Source organism: Carex rostrata, chromosome 5 (assembly GCF_964058835.1).
Source record: "Carex rostrata chromosome 5, lpCarRost1.2, whole genome shotgun sequence".
Lineage (NCBI taxonomy): Eukaryota > Viridiplantae > Streptophyta > Magnoliopsida > Poales > Cyperaceae > Carex > Carex rostrata.
This window is the reverse complement of record NC_135922.1, coordinates 3952432-3974090: the sequence shown is the minus strand read 5'-3', so window position 1 is coordinate 3974090 and position 21659 is coordinate 3952432. Positions and strand designations below refer to the sequence as shown.

General features: G+C 34.4%; 2 protein-coding genes across 2 annotated transcripts; one reads left to right on the top strand and one right to left on the bottom strand.

The window, feature by feature from the left end:
• The first annotated feature begins 1300 nt into the window (after window positions 1-1300).
• On the top strand, window positions 1301-3007 carry LOC144554332 ((+)-piperitol/(+)-sesamin synthase CYP81Q2-like). Its single transcript, XM_078302659.1, has 2 exons — window positions 1301-2229; window positions 2375-3007. Exons 1-2 carry the CDS (start codon window positions 1312-1314, stop codon window positions 2987-2989), a joined length of 1533 nt encoding a protein of 510 aa, XP_078158785.1. The 5' UTR covers window positions 1301-1311; the 3' UTR covers window positions 2990-3007.
• Window positions 3008-3468: 461 nt separating this feature from the next.
• On the bottom strand, window positions 3469-21659 carry LOC144553723 (3-hydroxyisobutyryl-CoA hydrolase 1-like). The gene is made up of 11 exons (XM_078301929.1): window positions 21623-21659; window positions 21417-21487; window positions 7270-7338; window positions 6508-6591; window positions 6287-6364; window positions 6051-6170; window positions 5838-5959; window positions 5545-5614; window positions 5348-5446; window positions 5106-5207; window positions 3469-3474 (listed from the first exon to the last, which is right to left on the bottom strand). Exons 1-11 carry the CDS (start codon window positions 21657-21659, stop codon window positions 3469-3471), a joined length of 858 nt encoding a protein of 285 aa, XP_078158055.1.

Sequence of the window (21659 nt, the reverse complement as noted above, 5' to 3'; positions counted from 1 at the left end):
TCTACGCTAAATCCAGTCTACCCAGATCTTACGCTCGAATTAAAACCAGGCGCTCACTTTCAGCTTGCATACACCCGTATCACCATGAGCCATGTTGTAGGCTGTGCACGGCCCATGAAGCACCAAGCGCAATCGAAACGAAGTGAGTTTAAAACAGAATGCTGACGTCAGCTCTCTCTCTTCCTTCTCCAATCAGCCGCGCCAAGGAGGAGATGCCAAAGCCTTGGATGGTGTTCCAAGTGTTGAGTGATTATGACTACTAACAGGTTCGAGTCGCTAAATAATTTCTTTGAGTGCATCTCATCAGTCACTAGTTGCCAAATTTAGTCGATCACACATTTTACAATTGTGTCCAATAGTTGCCAAATTTTACAATTGGGCGAAGGTCAGATATGGTCGGCACGTATTCAGTTTACCTATGCTAATTTCACATGTTGTGTCATTAATAGAAGTGAAATAGACGTGGAATACAGATGCCAAAAACCCTTCTCTTCTCTTATATATCAACCAGAATAAGCATCCCTATTTGTTCTGGACAAACTTGGATTCAACTTGTTCTGGTTATGAATCACGACATCTGGACAATACTGTACAACCAAAAAATAAATTTTGGGGGATGGGTACAAGTGATGAGTCAAAATTGAATTACTACTTTTAAATATTTATAAGTCTTAATTTCTACTTACGTTAAGATCATAAGCATATGATCCTACCGTGTAATATGATTCGGGTGTCGATCCACATGGATAGTGTATTAGATTTTAAACAGTTTTTACTAGTCTGAGGATTCTCGTCTGATCTTCCTACAAAAATACTCATAGCCAACAGGTTGATGTAGGAGTTCTAGATGTCGAAATTGTCCACCTCTATGTCAAGCATCTTGACGCTATTTTGATCCTTCAGTTAACGTGGAAGGGCGAAGTCCTTTGATAGCGGTAAAACATATAGGATTTTTAGTACCTTGAACCTCAAAAACTAAGTCAAATTCCTCCTATATAATATATCTTATTTCATATTTTTATCTATTTTTATATTAAATTGTCAAGTTCTAAGTTACTGCTGAATTATGAACTTAAATACAGATTTGGAGCAAAAACAGTCTCTGTGCAGCCACACGGCTGAAGAAGAAAAGCTATTATGAATGTTATTATCTTTTAACAAATCCTGTAAAACACTTTTAACAGTCGAATTCCTCAGCCCAGTCTAGTCTCTTGCAACCATCATATTTTAAGCCGCCTATCATGTCCTATTTATAAGCCTCTCATGATGAATTAATCATTTGCTCAAAATCATACACTAGTCAATGTAACAATGATTTCCTTGTATTTACTGAGCATCCTCCTCTCCACTGCTCTTCTAATTGTCTTTGTAAAATTTGTTCTCTCTTATACCCACAAAAGGATACTGCCTCCTAGTCCTCCGGCACTGCCCTTCATCGGCCACCTCTATCTTTTCAAAAAGCCCCTCCACCATACTCTGGTACGCATATCCCAAAGATATGGCCCCATTACCTTTCTTCGTTTCAGCTCTCGGCCGGTCCTTGTCATCTCCTCTCAGTTATTGGCTGAAGAGTGCTTCACCACCCATGACTTGTGCTTCGCAAACAGACCCCAATTATTATCAGTTAAACGCAGTGACGGAAACATCGTTGGAATGGGTAATGCTAACTATGGTCCCTATTGGCGTAGTCTCAGGAAGATTGCAGCAGTTGAGCTCCTCTCTCCTCAACAGATAGATGCCTCGTCAGACGTTCGCGCGAGAGAGGTTGAAGACATGGCTCGCCTGATCTTCAAGTCTTGGAATAAGACTTGTTGTATCAGATCGAATCGCTCAGATGGCATGAACAAGTTGGAGTTGAAAACACGTATATTTGAACAGTCGCTTAATGTGTTGATGACAATGATTGCAGGTAAGAGGTTCTATGGAGATAAGATAGATGACATGGAGGAGACAAAGCAGTTTAGGGAAGCAGTGGGGGAGCACATGGCCTCGAGTGGGGCATCTAATATAGAAGATTTTGTACCAGTTCTTGGGTTGTTGGATCTAAATGGAGTGATAAAGAAAAGGGTACACTTGGTAAAGCAGATGTTAGAGATGATCCAAAAGCTAATTGATGAGCACAGGACAAATAGAGCTGAAATAAAGAAAACAATGATATCTCATTTGCTTGAATTGCAGAGAAAGGATCCAGAGGCATACAGTGACCAAATAATTCGACGCATCAGCCTGGTATGTTACATCTGAAGCTAATATAATATTACATGAATATTGGAAGCAAGTACAACCGAAAAATAAAATAAAATATAAGATTATATATATTTTTTCAATTAAAAGTGAGATATTGTTTTAATTATAATTCTCCTTTTAAATTCAGAACATCTTCCTAGCTGGAACAGATACCACGGCTAACACAATAGAATGGGCGATGGCACATCTACTCAACAATCCCCAAGTACTAAAGAAAGCGGCAGCTGAAATAGACAAGAGTGTTGGGAACGAGCGGTTGATAAATGAGTCGGACATGGATCAGGTACCCTACCTTGGTTGCATTATACGTGAGGTACTCCGACTTTACCCAGGCGCCCCACTTCTTTTGCCTCATGAGTCACGCGAAGATGTCACCATTGGGGGCTACAAAATCCCACACGGAACGATGCTGTTAGTGAATGTGTATCATATCCACAGAGATCCTGACATATGGGAGGAACCTGAGAAATTTATGCCGGAGAGATTCGACAATGGGAAGGCCGAGGGTAAGTTCATGATACCATTCGGGATGGGTAGGAGAAGATGCCCGGGAGAAGGACTCGCCATGAGAGAAGTCGGGTTGATATTAGGTACACTGATTCAATGTTTCGACTGGGAAAGAACAACGAATGATCTTGTTGATTTAACGGAAGGTTCCAGTCTTGCCCTTCCTAAAGTTGTTCCACTTGAAGCAATGTATCGGCCTAGAGAAGCTATGATGAAGATTCTTTCTGGGTTATAAATTTTTTATCGATCTCCTTGCGACTGCGTAGCTAGTCTTATTGTCCTTTAATTTTCTGAAATTTATTTTCCTTAGTGCGTGTAAAAAAATTAATAAATCATGATTTTCTTCATACATATTTCACAGAGCTGGATTTCCTCAGAAAAATCATGTATAATTAATACGTATAAGGCATTTCTCTGTTACTCTCTACTAGTAAAAGGCTGAACTAACCATTACTAATTTATACAATAATTAAGTCGCTGCATGGGGCATTATAGATTTCACTTTAGACCGATTTATGGGTCTGATAGTAACACCAATAAGACTAAACAATCCAATAAGAGCCCACGACTAAATCAACAACATTAGACCCGGAGAGATGAAACTGGGAAATTATTATGGGACTCAGAATTCAGTCAATAATGGGGCCTATTTTGTGAAGCATAGTTTCGGAGCCACATGTGGTTGTCATTTATTTTTTTAACAAAAGTAGGTAATTACACCTGTTTCAAAACATATTTTATTCCTAGTTAATCAAAATGTCCACGGAGTTGCAGCTCCAAGTAATTCTACTAAAAAAATGTCTTTATGTGGAATACAACAATCAAAGTATCATAAGTCTTCAATAGTTTCACAATTAAAATAGAATCCATTATCACATGTGGTTGTCATAATTTATCACAAATGCATTATTAGTAATGGCTCATGTTTGATTGTGACATAAGTCATGAAATAAGTGTCTTATTCGGTACTTATGCTCTCAAATTTGAATAAAGTTTGATCAAATATTATAAAATAAAAAGGCACTTATGCCGTTATATAAGTTAACCCACCTAAATTGGTGGATTGACTTATTGAGCAATGTTATTGTTGTTAGCATCATTATTGTAATTATTATCTTTGTTATCATCATCTTCATTATTTATTATTATTATTACTACTACTAATACTACTACTGTTGTTGTTGTTGCATACACGAATCTTTTGTGGAGACCGTGTAAATAACTCTTATTATTATACACAGTTTCTATGACTGTGTAAAATTCTCCTATGTCAACAATCTCTTTTTGGAAGATCTGACATGGTTCGCTTATACGAACTGTGTATGTTAATACTCCATAAATTTTATTCTGCAACCGTGTACAATGTATCTACCGTGTGTCATTAGCTTTCTTAACTATGCACGGTTGTATTTTCTCTAGTAGTGCGTGAATAAAGTACGCATTAATTTTGCTGCTGATCGAACAATTTAGATGGAACATCACACCAAACTATCTGACCGCCCCCACTGCAGTATCGATCTTTACCTATTCATCCTTGATAGGGGTGTCAATGACACCTGTTTACCCGTTTACCCTACCCGTATCGTATTCAATAAGACGGGTATGGGTAAGGTTATTTTTTCGTTAGTTTATTGGATATGGGTATGGGTAAAGATTTTTTTTCGTTATAAACGGGTATGGATACGGGTAAAGGTTATTTCGTACCCGTTGGATAACGGATAATTATATGAAATATATTATATATAAATATACCAATATTATATCCAATTTATTTATTTTTCTTCTTTTCATATTGTTGTATGCCTGTATCAACACTGGAGACATATATATTAACAAATTCATTTCCTTGTTTTCTTCCTTATTCATCGTTATTACATTTTTCTCAATTCTACAAATGAAAATATTTCATGTTTCAAAGAAAATATATCCTCACCTTATTTTCTGGCAATAATGTATTGTTTGGTCTAAATAAGTAATTCATTAATGTCAGCTCAGGTGTTAGCGTCTGAATTTTGTATCACATGTCAGCTTTCTCAAGGTTATACTATGAATAATTGTATTTAATAATTGAACGAGATAGAATGAAATGTTAAAATAAAGAATGTAACAAGTGACAAAATTGACCCTATGATGTCCAAACCATTATATTAGTATTTTCGTTATTTGCCACTACCGTTTCGTTACCCGTTAATCATAATGGGTATTTTCGTTATTCGCCCAGCTTTTGGGGATCCGGTTTTGTCAATTAATTTCGCTGCTACACTCTGCATGCAAAAAATAAATGTATGCATGTAACTATAAAATCCATGAGATATTAAACAAGCAGAGTGTTTGTGCCAAATTTTAATCACCTCAAATACATCTCCAGTAATTGTTCGTCTCATGGCATGCGAAAACATAACAAATTCCCGTTGTATGCATTCCTTATAGGTTTGGTTCCTGCCTTGTCTGATCTGTTCCATATGTATACAATGAAACATCAAACCAGTTTTAGTTAATAATTCATAAAAAGAAAAAACTGACCAATGCTGGGCTAAATTTTTTTTTTTTTTTTTTTTTTTTTTTTTTTTTTTTTGTGCATATGAGACTTTACCGATCTCAGAAATAGTTTGAGATTTGTTGGGGATCCCTGTTTCATTTTCTTAATTGCAGCAGAGATCCAATCTTTCTGGTCAACTGCAACCTTTTGTTCCTAATTAGAAATTTAGGCATATAAAACATTATAGACTGTCACATTTCGGAGGGAAAGAGAGAAACTTTGTGACGAGAAAACTTTTTGGTTGTGCTTACCAAAGAGGTTATGATTTCTTCAACTGATCCTTCTGAAAAGCATTTGTTGATTGTGTCTGACCTGTAATAACTAATTTTGTTTTTGTATCATAATCATAGTCTAACAAGCAATAATATTTTCACAAATATTCTTTTTTGCCCAATTTTAATAACTTATGGCTCAACAAGTGAATATTCAGTTTGTACTTTGTAATTGATATATATATATATATATTTTTGTGAAAAAAAGGCAATGTATGCCGGATATTCATTAGCAGTTGTAACTGATATGCTAAGCTTTAATAAAAACTTACTTCAGAAGAGAGCATCCTTCCCTCAATGATGGGTTCTCTGCATGCTGATTTATTGCCATGTTGATAATGCTTGGTTCATCCGTATTTATCTTGTTCAATGATTCTTCTAGCTCCCTTAAATTCTATGGAAGCAAAAAAAAAAAAAAAATTAAATACAATTTAACTGAAGTGGAAAAAAATTCATATACTTCTCGCCAAATATCGCTCCAATACCAATACAATGCAATGCTTCTTGTGAACAAGTTTCTCCGCATGTGCAACAGAAACATGTACCTTGGAGGAAACAAATTGTGTTGCCAATCCACAGGCTACCATCTCGATACCATACAATATCTTGTACCAGTTAAACCAATGTATTCGCCTAATTTGGAGATTTTATTATTGTTGATTCTTAACAAAATGTGTTGCGCAATTAGATTTTCCAAAAGTAGAAGTTAAATGAAGATTACCGTAAAAACCTGGAAGTCTGGAAAGAAAGTGCCAGCATCTGGAAAAAGGCCTATTTGTATTTCTGGCATCGCAAACACCTACATCATATCACATGATTGGATATAATAATATTATAATCGCAAATTATTTGATAATAAAATATGTTTTTTTCAAGTAAAAATAAGGAACTTCTAAAACAGAGATCTTGTGTGTTTTCTGCTACAATTTTTTTTTAACATACCGTATTTTCTGTTATGATACAGAACCTTCCATTCATGAGAAAACCAGCTCCCATTCCCATTAGAATTCCATTTGATATAAACACCTTTCACAAATTATAATCCATCAGTTAAATTTTTAAGCAATATAAATCCTGAAAATAGTTGATACTGCTGGAAAATATGTATTTGCAGAACTAACCGAAGGCAGTTTGTATGTTGACATGATATGATTTAACGTAACGTACTTCTTGTAGTAATAGCTTCCAAAACTCCAATCCCCTTTTATTTGAGAAAATTTTAGTCAAAAACTAAATTTATGAATTTTGACATGTATTTGATATATGCACCGCACATCTAATATAGTACATCTTTTGGTCTGGCAGCTTTTTCTGATTTGGTGTTTTCAGCATTTCTGTTGTTATATTTCCTATTTCAAAATGGTAAACATCGTGATATGGAACAAAAACTCCAGTGAACAAAGTGAATGCCGGTACCATTATTTGCGGGGTAGTCAAATACTGTGTACCAGAAAAGTTTATCAGACAAAACCGGCACTCATGTTATGCACATATATAGATATTCAATAGATCTTATCAATGGACTAATAAGAATTGTAGATATCTTTACTGTTTATTAAAATTTAAATTATCAATCCGATTGCTTTTGAAGAACTCTAGTAGGAATTCAGATGATTTATAAACCTTTACTAATTGCAGTTGTTGATGATTAGCATGGGTCAAAAGCATCTGAATCAACTAGAGATGAGTCTGAATAATTGTTACCTTTACAATTAAGATCTTGAAATTGGGTTTCTTCTCCAGTGCTAGGAGCTCATCTGTTAGCTGGGAAATCTAAATCCAAAAGTAATTAAACAATTTGTTTCAATGAATTTCTCAAGTAAGATATATAATTATGCTTTCATACATAAATAATACATATCTATTTTTGTTCCTTCCAAAACAATTAACCTTACTGATGACAAAATTGCTTATTAATTTGTAAATAATTTGATTAAAACACGTACCATTTGGTATCCCATAACATTTAATTTGGAGGCCCTGTTGAGTACTATAACTGTCCGTGCATGTGAATTTCCATCCGCAATAACCTGGCAAATCAGAAATGTATGCAACTTTGAATAATTAATTTTTTTTATAAATCTAATTTTTTATTTCATATTTTTCTTTTTCTTTTGGAAAAAAATGACCATGCATGGGGTCACTGTGTTGTGCTGTTCTGTTTCTCACTCTAAAATTTTCATCTACCTCATGGAGAATTATATTATACAAGTTACAAAATAGTAACAAGCTAACCTGGTGTTGCTCATCTAATACTCTTGAATAGCTTGGAGATATATGCCATATTTTTCTCTTTTTCTATTTCTCTCTCTCTCCGAAAATTTTTTGCAACCTCTATTGCAATACGGAAGGCTTCAGTAGAAAAAATTGGTAATCTATCTTCTGTAACGGATACTTATGAGTAAACCTTTTTTCTTAGAAGAACAATTTTTTGTTTGCCTTTTAGCAGCTGGATTCCTTATACATGTACATCGATTCCATCATTATTTTTTGTTAAGATCAAATTCCACCATTTTGACTTACTAGGTAGTGTTTATTGCATAATTTATTTGGCTGCACATTATGTCGTGTCAACATCTTCACTATTGTCATTAAATTGGTTGATGTGTTTCGTTATACGAACAAAAAAAAAATTACTATGATAAAATAATTTATATATATGAAAATATTTTGGGACAGACAAACAAAATGACACTATTTTTCTTAAATAACAAAGTCATAGATCAGGGGTGGAATCAGAAAATTTATATAGAGGGACTGCAACGTAAAAATGCCAAAATCTTTAAATTGTTATGAGCTAGATTTTACCTCAAGTCTTGGCAACTATATAATGTGAAATTCTAGTCATTAAACTACAAGCACAAATTTGATATTCATAAGGGGCTGAACTATATTAAAATTTTAATATATATAATTTAAAAAAATTAAAAAGATTGTTAAGAACCTTTAGGTTGCATTGATATTTGGATATAGATCTGGAGATTAATACATAATGGAGTGTCCTCCGTGTGAAAAATTGCATTTTAAAATCTAATGTACTTTATAGCTAGTATAGGTGAATTGAAAAGACTTTTATTATCATCTTATCATGTTAAAAAAAATGCACAATTACGACAAATTGGAAACAATTTATTGCAGTGTGCAAGTTAATAATTAAAAAATATTAAACGTACCTCAATCTCAAACGTGGATAATTAAATTTATGTGTTACTTCCCAAGTGTTATATTATTTGAGAAGATTCTAGGTCTAATTCCCACTTTATTATGTACATACTTTGCCAATGGTAGGACGAATGTCGGCATCAGCAATAATATATATTTATTATGTGTGTGTGTGGGTGCGCGCACATATATATATAGATATATAGAGATATACAAAGACTAACTAAGCTTAAAACGCTTGTTCCTAGCCTCTAGAACAAATGATTTGGTAGTTCAATTTTTATAATTCAAATAGCCGATCTAAGTCATTAGATGTTTAATCTATATTAAAATGTGCTTCGAGACCAAATTTTGCATTTTTTGAAATTTTTTATTATTTATTAAGATGGTTTGAAAATCGTTGTTTTAATTAAAATTCTGCACCATTAAATAACAACGATTTTGAAACCATCTTAATAAATAGTAAAAAATACCCAAAAAATAAAAAATTTGGTGTCCAAAAATATTTTAATATAGATTAAATATCTAACTGTTTGAATCGGCTGTTTGGACTTTAAAAATCGAAAAACCGAATTGTTTATTCCGGAGGCTAGGAACAAACGTTTTGAGCTTAATCATTCTCTCTCTCTATATATATATCAACTAAAATTATATTATTTATGTTTGTCAAAATTATATATATTGTTCAATATTCTAAAAATTATGTTTAATTTATGTTAATGTATAAAAATTTACGAGGATAATTATGCCACTGTTTTATGTAAAAGGAGAACTGAATTGATGTAAGTTGATCTGATGAAGAATAATTCTTGCGCTTCGCCAAAGTCATTATTATGAGTTTATGACGCAATCAAGAGATGTGGAATTTTATGTATTTCACAAAAAGAGTAAATTAAATACATCCAAAATAAATTTGCCTTGTTAACATAATAACCACTTACTTTTAAAAAAATAAAAATAAATAAGTTTCTTAAAAATGACAAAAGTCTCAAACTTCTCTTTCATAAAATAAACGCTAACTGGCATGGTGTTGATCATTTAATACTCTTGCAGAGCTGTAAATCATCCAAAATAAACGCTAACATGCTAAGTCTCTCTCTCTCTCTCTCTCTCTTTTAATCTTAACAAATTAAAGTTGCGATGTGGTGAGAAGGGTTTGATCTCTCAATCTTTGAAAATCCAACAATTTTAGAACTCTTTTCTAACCAACTATGCTACCGCCCCATTCTCAGAAGCCATCCTCTCTCTCTCTCTTGAATAATGTTAGCATAGCTATGCCACTCTCTCTTTCTCTCTTGAATAAGTCTTTGCAGAGGCTGCGAAGTGTCTCCCTTGTCTCAAGAGATCAACGCTTGCAAGCTCATAAAATAATATTCTTATTCTCTTGATAGGTGGTAGTACATCTGTACATGCATCATCTGGGTCCCTTAGATAGTGCATGGTCCTAAAATATGATCATATGATTCATGAGTTTGTTTTTTGTTCTTCTTTTTCTTTATTTATTGTGGTTCCCACTTGAAGCGTGCATCACACGTCTTATAAAAAATTATAGTACTGATATTAATGATAAACGTTTCCAATTGTCATTATGCAGGTTGATGGACCTTTTAAAGTTTTAAGCAGCAACAATATGGCTATGATAAATTAATGACAAAATGTAATTTAGTAAGTGGTAACAAATTCTGATAGAGAAAATTCTAAATGTAAGACAATTGTAAAAACTATAGAAGGCAAAATCGGCCGATACCAATTCGATTTCTAATCGAGTTACACAATAGGTGATTTTTCGTCAAATTTTGGCCAAAACGGTCCGATTTCAGTCAAATTTGAGTCGAAACGTCTCAAATTATGAAAAATATTCAAATTAGAGAGGTTGGCGTGAATTCAACCCAGCCGTCCAAGAAATAAAGATTTAGCACCAAACAAATAACCACTGTACTACACATTTCTTTATTTTATTTGAGCACATTTTGACATCTTAGCTGCGAACTTAGCAGTTGCTAGTTTTTTTTCTTTTTATTTTTCTTTCACCTCCTTGTCTCTTTTACCCATTCCGAACTTTTATTTTTATTTCTGATTTGTTTTTTTATTTTCTTCATATTTCTTCTTTGTTGTTACTTTTGTTAATTATTAATGTCATTAGATAAAAAATATCTCCTTTCTATTAATACAAACGATGACGAAGTAATTCAGCCATCGCGACATATTTTTTGGCAATAAAAGAGTGTTTTTAGTTGTAATGCTGTATTTTTAAATTATTTGAGTGTAATCATTTGTCTAAACATAAATTATCGACAAATTAATTATTTTTTTCTTTTTTTCTTTTTTTTAGTACATAACAAGCTTCCGATAAAAAATTCCGAGTTTCCGATATCTGATTCAACCAATTCCTACCAATTCACCCGATTCTGGTTCTACTGTCAAGTGACCGATTCCGATTCCGATTTTTCCTTCTATGATAAAAAGTACTTGATAATCTCCATGAGCCATAATTAATTACCAATTAATCATATAATCACTCCTAGAAGTAACAAGGTATCTAATTATAACATTTCCGTGGGCCACCGGACACTACTACAGAAAAGTACTTCACCATCGGTTCAACTCGCAATCCTCTGAGGAGAGTGGAATAGACGATACTTCTCTCAACAAGAGCAAGTGATACAAACACTAAAAAATGATACGGCACTCAAAATCCTGCTGCGAGGAGACTTTGCAAGTGCTTATAGTGCATTAATCTGTATACTATTTCCTATTAATTTAGTCAAAAACAATAGTTCAGGAGAACCACGTGCACCTGGTATTTGTAAAATATTTATCATAATTTAAACATATTGATTTTGTGATTTTAGAGATGGAAATGATGGATAAAAAATTGTAGTATCATTCTGATTCTATTGTTTACAGTGGAGCCTATTTATAATAATACGAAAAAGCATTGTTAAAGAGTAATTCCAACGGTTCTTTAATCGTTAAAGAACCGACGTGTTGATTAACTTAATTGCACGAGTGGTTCGACTTAACGACTAGATGGTGTTACTCATTTTCCTACTACCGTTAAAATGGTAATAACATATGTTATATTGAAAAGAACCGATGGCGTTGAGTGAGAATTTCGACGTTTGAATGAACCGTTGGCAAAAGTCGAAAATTCTATTATGATTTTTCTTTTTTGAGTAGGTGAATGATTTCCACCAGATCTGATCTGATCTGATCGTTTTTCACCTTTGTCCCCTTCCTTTCTTCTATTGATCGAGTTCTGATGCATATTCTAAATTTCTTAACACAGTCTTAATTAGTCTCTTAGCTAGATTTACAAGACTTCTTCAAGCATTAAGCAACAACCTGTGCCTAGATGAACCCTTAATCAATGTTAATTTAATATCTTCAATATTATTAATAATAATATCCAGCCCAATAAGACTGGAGCCCATAAACCGTACCTGGCCCAAAGCCTGGAGCACAAGGCTTCTTCTCGATTTATTTGGAAATGAAGTATTGCAAAATGCTCAATTAAAAATAATAGATAACCGATGGAGATCTCCAGTACTGATATTACTGGACAACATGACACACGAGATTAGTCAAGGCCTTAGATTCTGTTATAGAGATGTATATTGTTATGATTTAGTTAGTATGAGTTAGTTAGTGAGCTGTTAGTGGTAGAATTGTAATTAGACAAGACTCCATGTATAAAGCATAGTTGTAATCAAATTAAAGATGAATCGTACAATTTCATTTCTATTTTTCTTTCTAAAATCCATTATAAAAAAGATATAACTTGATAGTTTAATATAATATCATATTTCTTCAATGGTGTGCTTTATTTTATTTTATTTTAAATAAAGGTTGGACGTTAAGTCATTTAACTTATTAATATATATTAGATATTTTTCATTTGAATTTCGAACCGGTAACATTCCACACAATAAAAAAGTAGGTCCAATGGATTCGATGGGTAGTGCAATTGTCTGATTTATTTCAAGATTTATGTGCACTTGATCCTCACGAAAATTAAAGCAAGCGTGCAGAAATATTAAAGCGGTGTGCACGGATTTTGAATCAAATCGGACGAAGTGCTATCATTCGAATCAAAATTTGTCTCCGATGGACATTGGACTTGCTACTCCCATTTCCACACAGAGAGTCGGGTATTATCTTTGTTACTAGACAAAAAAAAAAATAGCTAGTTCTTGTTTTTACTTTTATATTTTATTAAATTTTTATTGTGGGTTGTTCTATTATTATTATTATTATGACTATAATTTTCGTTACAATTTTTCCACCGTGTGACCGACGTATTTGTCAAGCATTTGAAAGTCTTTGAATCTAATGGTAGCCTGGGAGGCACGCACGCGGAAACTTTCTAAAAGACTGAAACACTAAATTACAAACATCTCTTTCAAAAAAAAAAAAGAAAAGAAAATTAATTACAACAACTCTTCCAACTAAAGAGTCAAGGTCTACCTCCTCCGGTTACTTAAGTCCAGATCCTCTAAACCTAATTTTTTAGCTTAGATCTGGTCCGTCCGATTCTAATTCGGACCAATATGGATAGAGATGGAGCGTACGAAGCTCAAAACTTGAGTCACTTTAGATCCGAACTCCCGGAGACTTGAGGTACGGATTCCTTAAAATTATTTAAAATTTGTGTTTGAAACCGGACTGTTTTGAGCAGATCATTCCAATCAGAAGCAGAACTCATGATATTCCTTGAATATTCATGCAGATTTTGATCAAATGGTTCCGATCCAAACCCAAAATTTGAGTTTAACGATACGAATTCGGTGACGAGCGCCCCTTCTTTTCTATTTGGAAACATAAACGACTTTGGAAAAAACTTTAACGAACTAAAATTATATGATTCGTGTTAAATTCGGATAGACAATTTAAATTTACATGATCATTTAATTTTATTAAATTTTTAATTTATTTGCACAAATCTTAATGCAGATCGATTATTTTAAACTCTGTTATGGATAAAATTTGTCTCATTTTTTTATAACAAAATTCAACTACGTACTTAAAAAAAATAATAGGAAAGCTTGCTTTCTTCCTTTCGTTTTCTTTCAACACAACCCAACCGTTACGAATACACATTCTTTCTCTCTCTTTCTCTGATGCTGACTCTTGGCTTCCTCCTTATTGAAATATTAGGTGCTATAAATATAACACAAAGACTTCCATTCATCCATGTTTTGAGCTCAAAAACAGTAACCCAATTCAAAATCCATACAAAAGAGATACATAAGTAAACATTTTTCAGTCCGAAGAACGCACAAAAGCCAGAACGATCTTACATAATCAAATCCATGGGCAAGCCAGATGACGCGCCGCACCGTGATCATGAATTGGTACAAGCTCCACCAAACTACGCTATATCAGGACAATTCATCTTAATCAGCCTCTTCATATGTTGTGTTGTATTGCTTATATTTTCCATTATATATAATTGCTTGAGTCATCGTCATAGAAGACGTCGCCTAACTCACTGGCGACAACCTCGATTAATTTTCTCCAATTGTACTGAACCTAGCCCTCGCCGCCTTGACCAAAACATTATTGCCTCGATTCCAGTAATCGAACTCTCTTTGCAAGGAGATAACAAGGTTTCTGAGTTGTGCGCAGTGTGTATCAGCGAGTTTACAGTTGGAGAAAAATTGAGAGCTTTGCCGCAATGCGGTCATAGGTTTCATTTGGAATGCATCGACATGTGGTTCGCCTCTCATTCTACTTGTCCTTTGTGTCGTGCCGATGTCAATTCTTCATCTCCCAACTCAGACCAACAAGTGCAATTGGGAGAGAGAGAGAACAAGGAAGTATGCACTATTCATCAGTCACCTTTGGATCGTTTGGTTTGATAATTTGTTAAATTTTGCAGCTCTTATGTTTTTATAGTAATTTATTATAATGTTTAGCACATACTTTTATATTATAAGGATATTTGTAATTGATTATTTTGAGCTATTATGTAATTAATAAAGGATTGGGGATAAATGATATTTACAGCGGAGTTTGGGCTTTATGCATTGCACATATAATAGAGTCAAAACAGTGTTGTATATAACACATATACTACGTGAACTCAAAACCCAGTTGTTAATATCTTTACCTTAGACACTACTAGAATCTGAACTTTTGCCATGGACATGATAAGGCTTGTTCCGTGGGTTGAATCTTGAAAAAAGTCCTAAAATTGTTATTTCCGTGCGCTACTCTCGGAAATACTACCATCACAAAGAGCCTCAATGGAAATACTATTTTTCTGACCTTTTCCGTGGGCTTGCCCTTGGAAATACTATTTTTTGACTTTTTCTATGAGCTTTCCCTTGAAAATACTACGGTTGGAAATACTTTGACATCCGGCCCATGAGCATATTTTTTCCAAGAGCAACACATGTGGGTCCCAACAGGTTATTTCTAAGGGCAGTGCATGTGAGACCCACCGTAGTATTTCCAAGAGCAAAACATGTGGGTCCCAATAGGTTATTTCCAATGGCAGCATATGCGGGACCCACCCTATTATTTTCAAGAGTAGTAACTGTGGGACCCACTGTTACGTTACGAAATTTTAACAATTTATTTCTGAATATCTTAAAAGCAAGAATAAAAAATTTTGCTAATAAAATGGAAATTTAAACCTTAATTAAGGTTCCTCTAAATAAGTAAATTAAGTATGAATCGAAACCGCGTCGAAATTTCGAAGTTCTAAACCTTTATAGGTCCAGTGCGTCCGCACTGGTGGTGAGTGCGGATGGTTGATGGGCACTGGCTCCAGTTTCCTTGTTAATTATGTTCTGAATCATGCCAGTGCGTCCGCACTGAGGTTGAGTGCGTCCGCTCTGAGGAATTTTGTATTGGCTGAATTTTCCAGAATCTGACTTAGAAATGAGTGCGGATGGGTTGACCCGCACTGGATATTAGTGCGTCCGCACTCATGATCTTTCTGTGTTGATTGAAGTCTCTGAAATTCTAAGTACTGAATGCGGGTGACTGATCCACACTGAAATTGAGTGCGTCCGCATTACGCTCAGACATTTCCTTTGTTCAGTGCCGTTTTCATGAAAATTTGACTAAGTATGGAGTGCGTCCGCACTGATGGTGAGTGCGGGTGGATGACCCGCACCGACACCTGTTCCTTTCCTCTGGAAGGCGCTGGAAAGCCCAGCCAAGTGCTGAGTGCGTCCGCACTCAGATCCAGTGCGATTTGAGGGTTTATTTGCATAATTCCTGCTCTCTCTCTCTCCCACATCATTCCCTCACTCTATTAAGTGAAATTTCTGCCAAGAGAGAGGAAAAAGAGCGAGAGAGTTTCCCATCCCTCTCAAACCCCCGATTGTTGCGAGGAATCGAAGCTGGAACCGAGTAAGCGCCCGTGAATCTCTCCTAACTCTCCGATTCGGTATTGTTTTCTCTCCTTCTCTCTTTCAAAACCTTGAATTTTCTCGATTCCTCAGATTTTCATTTTAAACTCGAGATTTGTGTTCGAATTGCTTGAGGATTAGTTCCTCTACACTCCTTGCTTGTTTATTTGTCAATCTTTTTCCCGATTTTCTTCCGATTCGTGGATTTTAATTTCTAGGGTTTCGTGCCAAAATTGAAATTGGGCATAATCGTGAATTGAATAGTTTAATCCAACCGATTAGACTTGTAATCAGTAGGGTTACCTCTTGATCTTGGATTTCTAGAACGTTTAATGGTTAATTTGAGGTTTTGACCAAATTAGGGTTTAACCAATCGGTAAATCGAATTGTTACGAGAACCAAAATAGTGAACTGATAAGTGAAGTGTTACGAAAGTGAAATTGTATATGGCTAGAGGGCCTAGATGCAAATGTGCGCAGTTATAGAGATGGTTAATAAGAAAGAAGGAACCGACAAGAATCGAATCCAAAGCATAAGAATTGATTTAGGACTGTATAAACTATTAGTAAACTAAAGTAAACGTATAGACCACTGAACCCAAATTAAACTAGGCCTACTTGTCATATAGGTGCAGACTCGGTCGAGCAAGACTTTGCTGGACATTTCGAGACGTCTGAACCATAATTTAAGCGGTACGCTCGTCGTAACCAGGTGCGAGATTCTTGGACTTGTTTGATACTTTATTTTCAGGAATTAAACTGTGTATTCGTTTGTCATGTTGAATATCATTGATTGCATCATTGAATTGTGTAAAGCATTTGCATAGTCCAATCAAATTAAACTCGAATTTATGTGACTTGAGTGATTTGCATGCTGGTATGGTTGTAGGTTGTGTCGATCTATTATGATTTGATTTTGATTGAAAGTCACCACGAACCATGTATGTGAATGGATTTACGAAGTTAAGCACTTGGATCCAATGAATTTGCAAAGTCGGGTTGTATGCTGACTTTGATTCCCAGGATCCTAATGGCCTTAGGTGAACGGCCCTCAATGTTTTCCAGTACCGGTTGGGATGAGAGAGGGTGATTATGTTATGATATGTGATTTGAAATCATGGGTGACATGAGTAACGTCTGTGGCTCGGTGGCATTCTCCTATGTGTTAATGCATTTGGACGGTCAATTGAATATTATGAATATTGAAAATGATTCCAAAGAAAATTTTCTTTATGTGACTTGAACCAGACCTTAATAACTGTTAAGCCAAGCGATTGCAGATGGGTGTCAGATAAAGGGTCCAGCTCGGTGGAACATCGGTAGGTATCAGTAACCCTACAGACGAGGGTTTGATAAAGGGTCCAGCTCGAAAGAACATCTGTAATTGCTACAAGCCCTAATGAGTCGAGTTAAGCCAAATATGTGTTGTGTTTGAAATTTATTTTGGAAATTCCGTTAACTGTGATTCATCTGATTAATTGTTGTCGAGCATATGCATTCCTTTTTATTATGAATATGAATTGATTTGAATTGTTGTGTATGGTTTCATTTTTGAATATGAAGTTTGATTGGAACTCCAATAGTCTAACTGTGGCAAATTCGCACTGAGAATTTATTCTCACCCCCACCCTTTGGGTTACTTTACAGGTACTGGTGCGACTGATTCTGGAGAGGCACGAGAATAGTAGGCCTTAGTAGCTTACCATTACATGACCCTAGATATGTTTTGTTGTATAGATTTAGGGTAGGCTTCATGATTGGTATCCGGATGAGATACTTTTGTTGTATTATTTTCTGTCCAGACTGTGTACTCTGATTATATATTAGAAATTTGTTTTATATTGCTTGTTGTTTGGATTAAATTGTTAATTGCCTTGTAAGCATACACGGCGTTGTATGCTTACGGCGGGGGACTGTTACGACCCGTGGCCGCGGGGTGTGACACCCACACTATTATTTCCATGGGCAAATTGTATTCGTTGTTCCATGAATATACTCATGGAAATAACTTGAATGACATTGTACATGTAAGCTCTCATGTACAATCCTCCTTGTACCAATCAGGTACAATCATCCATGTACCAATCAGGTACTGTATTACATTCCCCACCAATTCCCATTGAAATAAATCAACAATAAAACATTTATATATAGATCTATGAAAAGCATTTAATAAGCATTAGCATAACATAGTCTTCATACATTGTACCAAAATATGTGCAAAACACATTACCAAATTAGAATTATATGGTACTTGTAAATAAACCAAAATATACCATATTGTACTTCTAACTATACCAAAATATACCCACAAGTAGTTAACCAAAATTTACAAGATAACTTACCCCAAGATTGTTCATTTGTTAGAACTTCTAAAACATATATTAAGCCCTAAAATGTGTAATTTTCTGCATTATAAGGGATGGTTCCCATTGTAGGCAAAATGCCCGCACCATGGGCCCATTGTAGCTTCATTTTTGTGTACCCATCTATTCTAGCATTAGCTTGATTTAAGAGTGATTGGAATCCCTTATTTGACAGTATAGAAGGAGCATTACCCTATATATATCACATAGAAAAGAAACAAGTGATTGTTATGGACGTGAATTTTTCATATCCACCCTAAAAAATTATTGGTGAGAATTCATTAATTGACTTCTCAGATATAGTCAGTCAATCATAACGGCACACTAACACTACTGTAAGCATATATCATTAAATCAATCAGCTGCAACAAGATTTGTTAACTTGTATTTGTAACATATAAAAGATTAAATTAGAACAAATTATAGATTAGAACGGTAAATGCAAAAACTAGATCAGTTTTGGAGTATATCTAGACCTGTACTAGTAACATCAGCTGCACAAATTTTTATATTCAAGTTAGCTTTAATAATACAACAATACGAGTTATGAGATCTAGACCTGTACTAGTAACATCAAACCAAAAGATACTGTATGTATCTTAGCAAGAGTATGAGTTAACATATCACCAAAGCAGAGAACCATACAAGCTGAAACCAGCAGCGCCTCACCTATGATGGACAAAAATGCTCAAATCAGTGATTTTTCAAACTGACCAAAAGATTAGAAGTACGATGAGAAGGACCACATGAATTAGACCAAGGTTATAATAGATATAACAGTGGCCGACTGAGCATATGACATACATGCTTTTCTGCTTCTTAAAGTAGCTCCACCGTCCATCATACTCAAATTTGGATTCGATGGGTTGTGCTTCCGTCTGATTTGCTTCAAGATTCGTGCACGCTTGACCCTCACAAATATTAAAGCAGGCATGCAAAATTTATAAAGTGGTGTGCACGGATTTTGAATCAAATCAGACGAAGTACCATCATTCGAATCAAAATTTGTGTCCGATGGACTGTTCATCAGTGACCTTTGGATCGTTTGGTTTGATATTTTGCTAAATTTTATGTTTTTATAGTAATTATTTATAATGTTTAGCACATACTTTTATATTATAAGGATATTTGTAATTGATTATTTTGAGCTATTATGTAATTAATAAAGGATTGGGGATAAATTAAATGATATTTACAGCGGAGTTTGGGCTTTATGCATTGCACAGATAATAGAGTCAAAACAGTGTTGTATATAACACATATACTGCGTGAAGTCAAAAATAGCTTCATTTGTGTGTACCCATTTATTCTAGTATTAGCTTGATTTAAGAGTGATTGGAATCCCTAATTTGGTAGTATAGAAGGAGCATTACCCTATATATATCACATGGGAAAAAAACAAGTGATTGTTATGGACGTGAGTTTTGCATATCCACCCTCAAAAATTATTGGTGAGAATTCATTAATTGACTTCTCAGATATAGTCAGTTTGTCATAACAACACACTAACACTACTGTAAGCATATATCATTAAATCAATTAGCTGCAACAAGATTTGTTAACATGTATTTGTAACATATAAAAGATTAAATTAGAACAAATTATAGATTAGAACGGTAAATGCAAAAACTAGATCAGTTTTGGAGTATATCTAGACCTGTACTAGTAACATCAGCTGCACAAATTTTTATATTCAAGTTAGCTTTAATAATACAACAATACGAGTTATGAGATCTAGACCTGTACTAGTAACATCAAACCAAAAGATACTGTATGTACCTTAGCAAGAGTATGAGTTAACATATCACCAAGGCAGAGAACCATACAAGCTGAAACCAGCAGCGCCTCACCTATGATGGACAAAAATGCTCAAATCAGTGATTTTTCAAACTAACCCAAAGATTAGAAGTACGATGAGAAGGACCACATGAATTAGACCAAGGTTATAATAGATATAACAGTGGCCGACTGAGCATATGACATACATGCTTTTCTGCTTCTTAAAGTAGCTCCACCGTCCATCATACTCAAATTTGGATTCGATGGGTTGTGCTTCCGTCTGATTTGCTTCAAGATTCGTGCACGCTTGACCCTCACAAATATTAAAGCAGGCATGCAAAATTTATAAAGTGGTGTGCACGGATTTTGAATCAAATCCGACGAAGTACCATCATTCGAATCAAAATTTGTGTCCGATGGACTGTTCATCAGTGACCTTTGGATCGTTTGGTTTGATATTTTGCTAAATTTTATGTTTTTATAGTAATTATTTATAATGTTTAGCACATACTTTTATATTATAAGGATATTTGTAATTGATTATTTTGAGCTATTATGTAATTAATAAAGGATTGGGGATAAATTAAATGATATTTACAGCGGAGTTTGGGCTTTATGCATTGCACAGATAATAGAGTCAAAACAGTGTTGTATATAACACATATACTGCGTGAAGTCAAAAATAGCTTCATTTGTGTGTACCCATTTATTCTAGTATTAGCTTGATTTAAGAGTGATTGGAATCCCTAATTTGGTAGTATAGAAGGAGCATTACCCTATATATATCACATGGGAAAAAAACAAGTGATTGTTATGGACGTGAGTTTTGCATATCCACCCTCAAAAATTATTGGTGAGAATTCATTAATTGACTTCTCAGATATAGTCAGTTTGTCATAACAACACACTAACACTACTGTAAGCATATATCATTAAATCAATTAGCTGCAACAAGATTTGTTAACATGTATTTGTAACATATAAAAGATTAAATTAGAACAAATTATAGATTAGAACGGTAAATGCAAAAACTAGATCAGTTTTGGAGTATATCTAGACCTGTACTAGTAACATCAGCTGCACAAATTTTTATATTCAAGTTAGCTTTAATAATACAACAATACGAGTTATGAGATCTAGACCTGTACTAGTAACATCAAACCAAAAGATACTGTATGTACCTTAGCAAGAGTATGAGTTAACATATCACCAAGGCAGAGAACCATACAAGCTGAAACCAGCAACGCCTCACCTATGATGGACAAAAATGCTCAAATCAGTGATTTTTCAAACTAACCCAAAGATTAGAAGTACGATGAGAAGGACCACATGAATTAGACCAAGGTTATAATAGATATAATAGTGGCCGACTGAGCATATGACATACATGCTTTTCTGCTTCTTAAAGTAGGTCCACTGTCCAT

What these genes read in the sequence shown, in the direction of transcription:
- LOC144553723 (XM_078301929.1), bottom strand. Translation starts at nt 21,659, where the DNA reads ATGGACAGTGGACCTACTTTAAGAAGCAGAAAAGCAT. An exon ending in TAACTCATACTCTTGCTAAG is followed by an intron (nt 7,339 to 21,416) that starts GTACATACAGTA and finishes TTTTGGATTTAG; the next exon opens with ATTTCCCAGCTAACAGATGA. An exon ending in GAAGGATGCTCTCTTCTGAA is followed by an intron (nt 5,615 to 5,837) that starts GTAAGTTTTTAT and finishes AAACAAAATTAG; the next exon opens with TTATTACAGGTCAGACACAA.
- LOC144554332 (XM_078302659.1), top strand. Translation starts at nt 1,312, where the DNA reads ATGATTTCCTTGTATTTACTGAGCATCCTCCTCTCCACTGCTCTTCTA. An exon ending in TAATTCGACGCATCAGCCTG is followed by an intron (nt 2,230 to 2,374) that starts GTATGTTACATC and finishes TTTTAAATTCAG; the next exon opens with AACATCTTCCTAGCTGGAAC.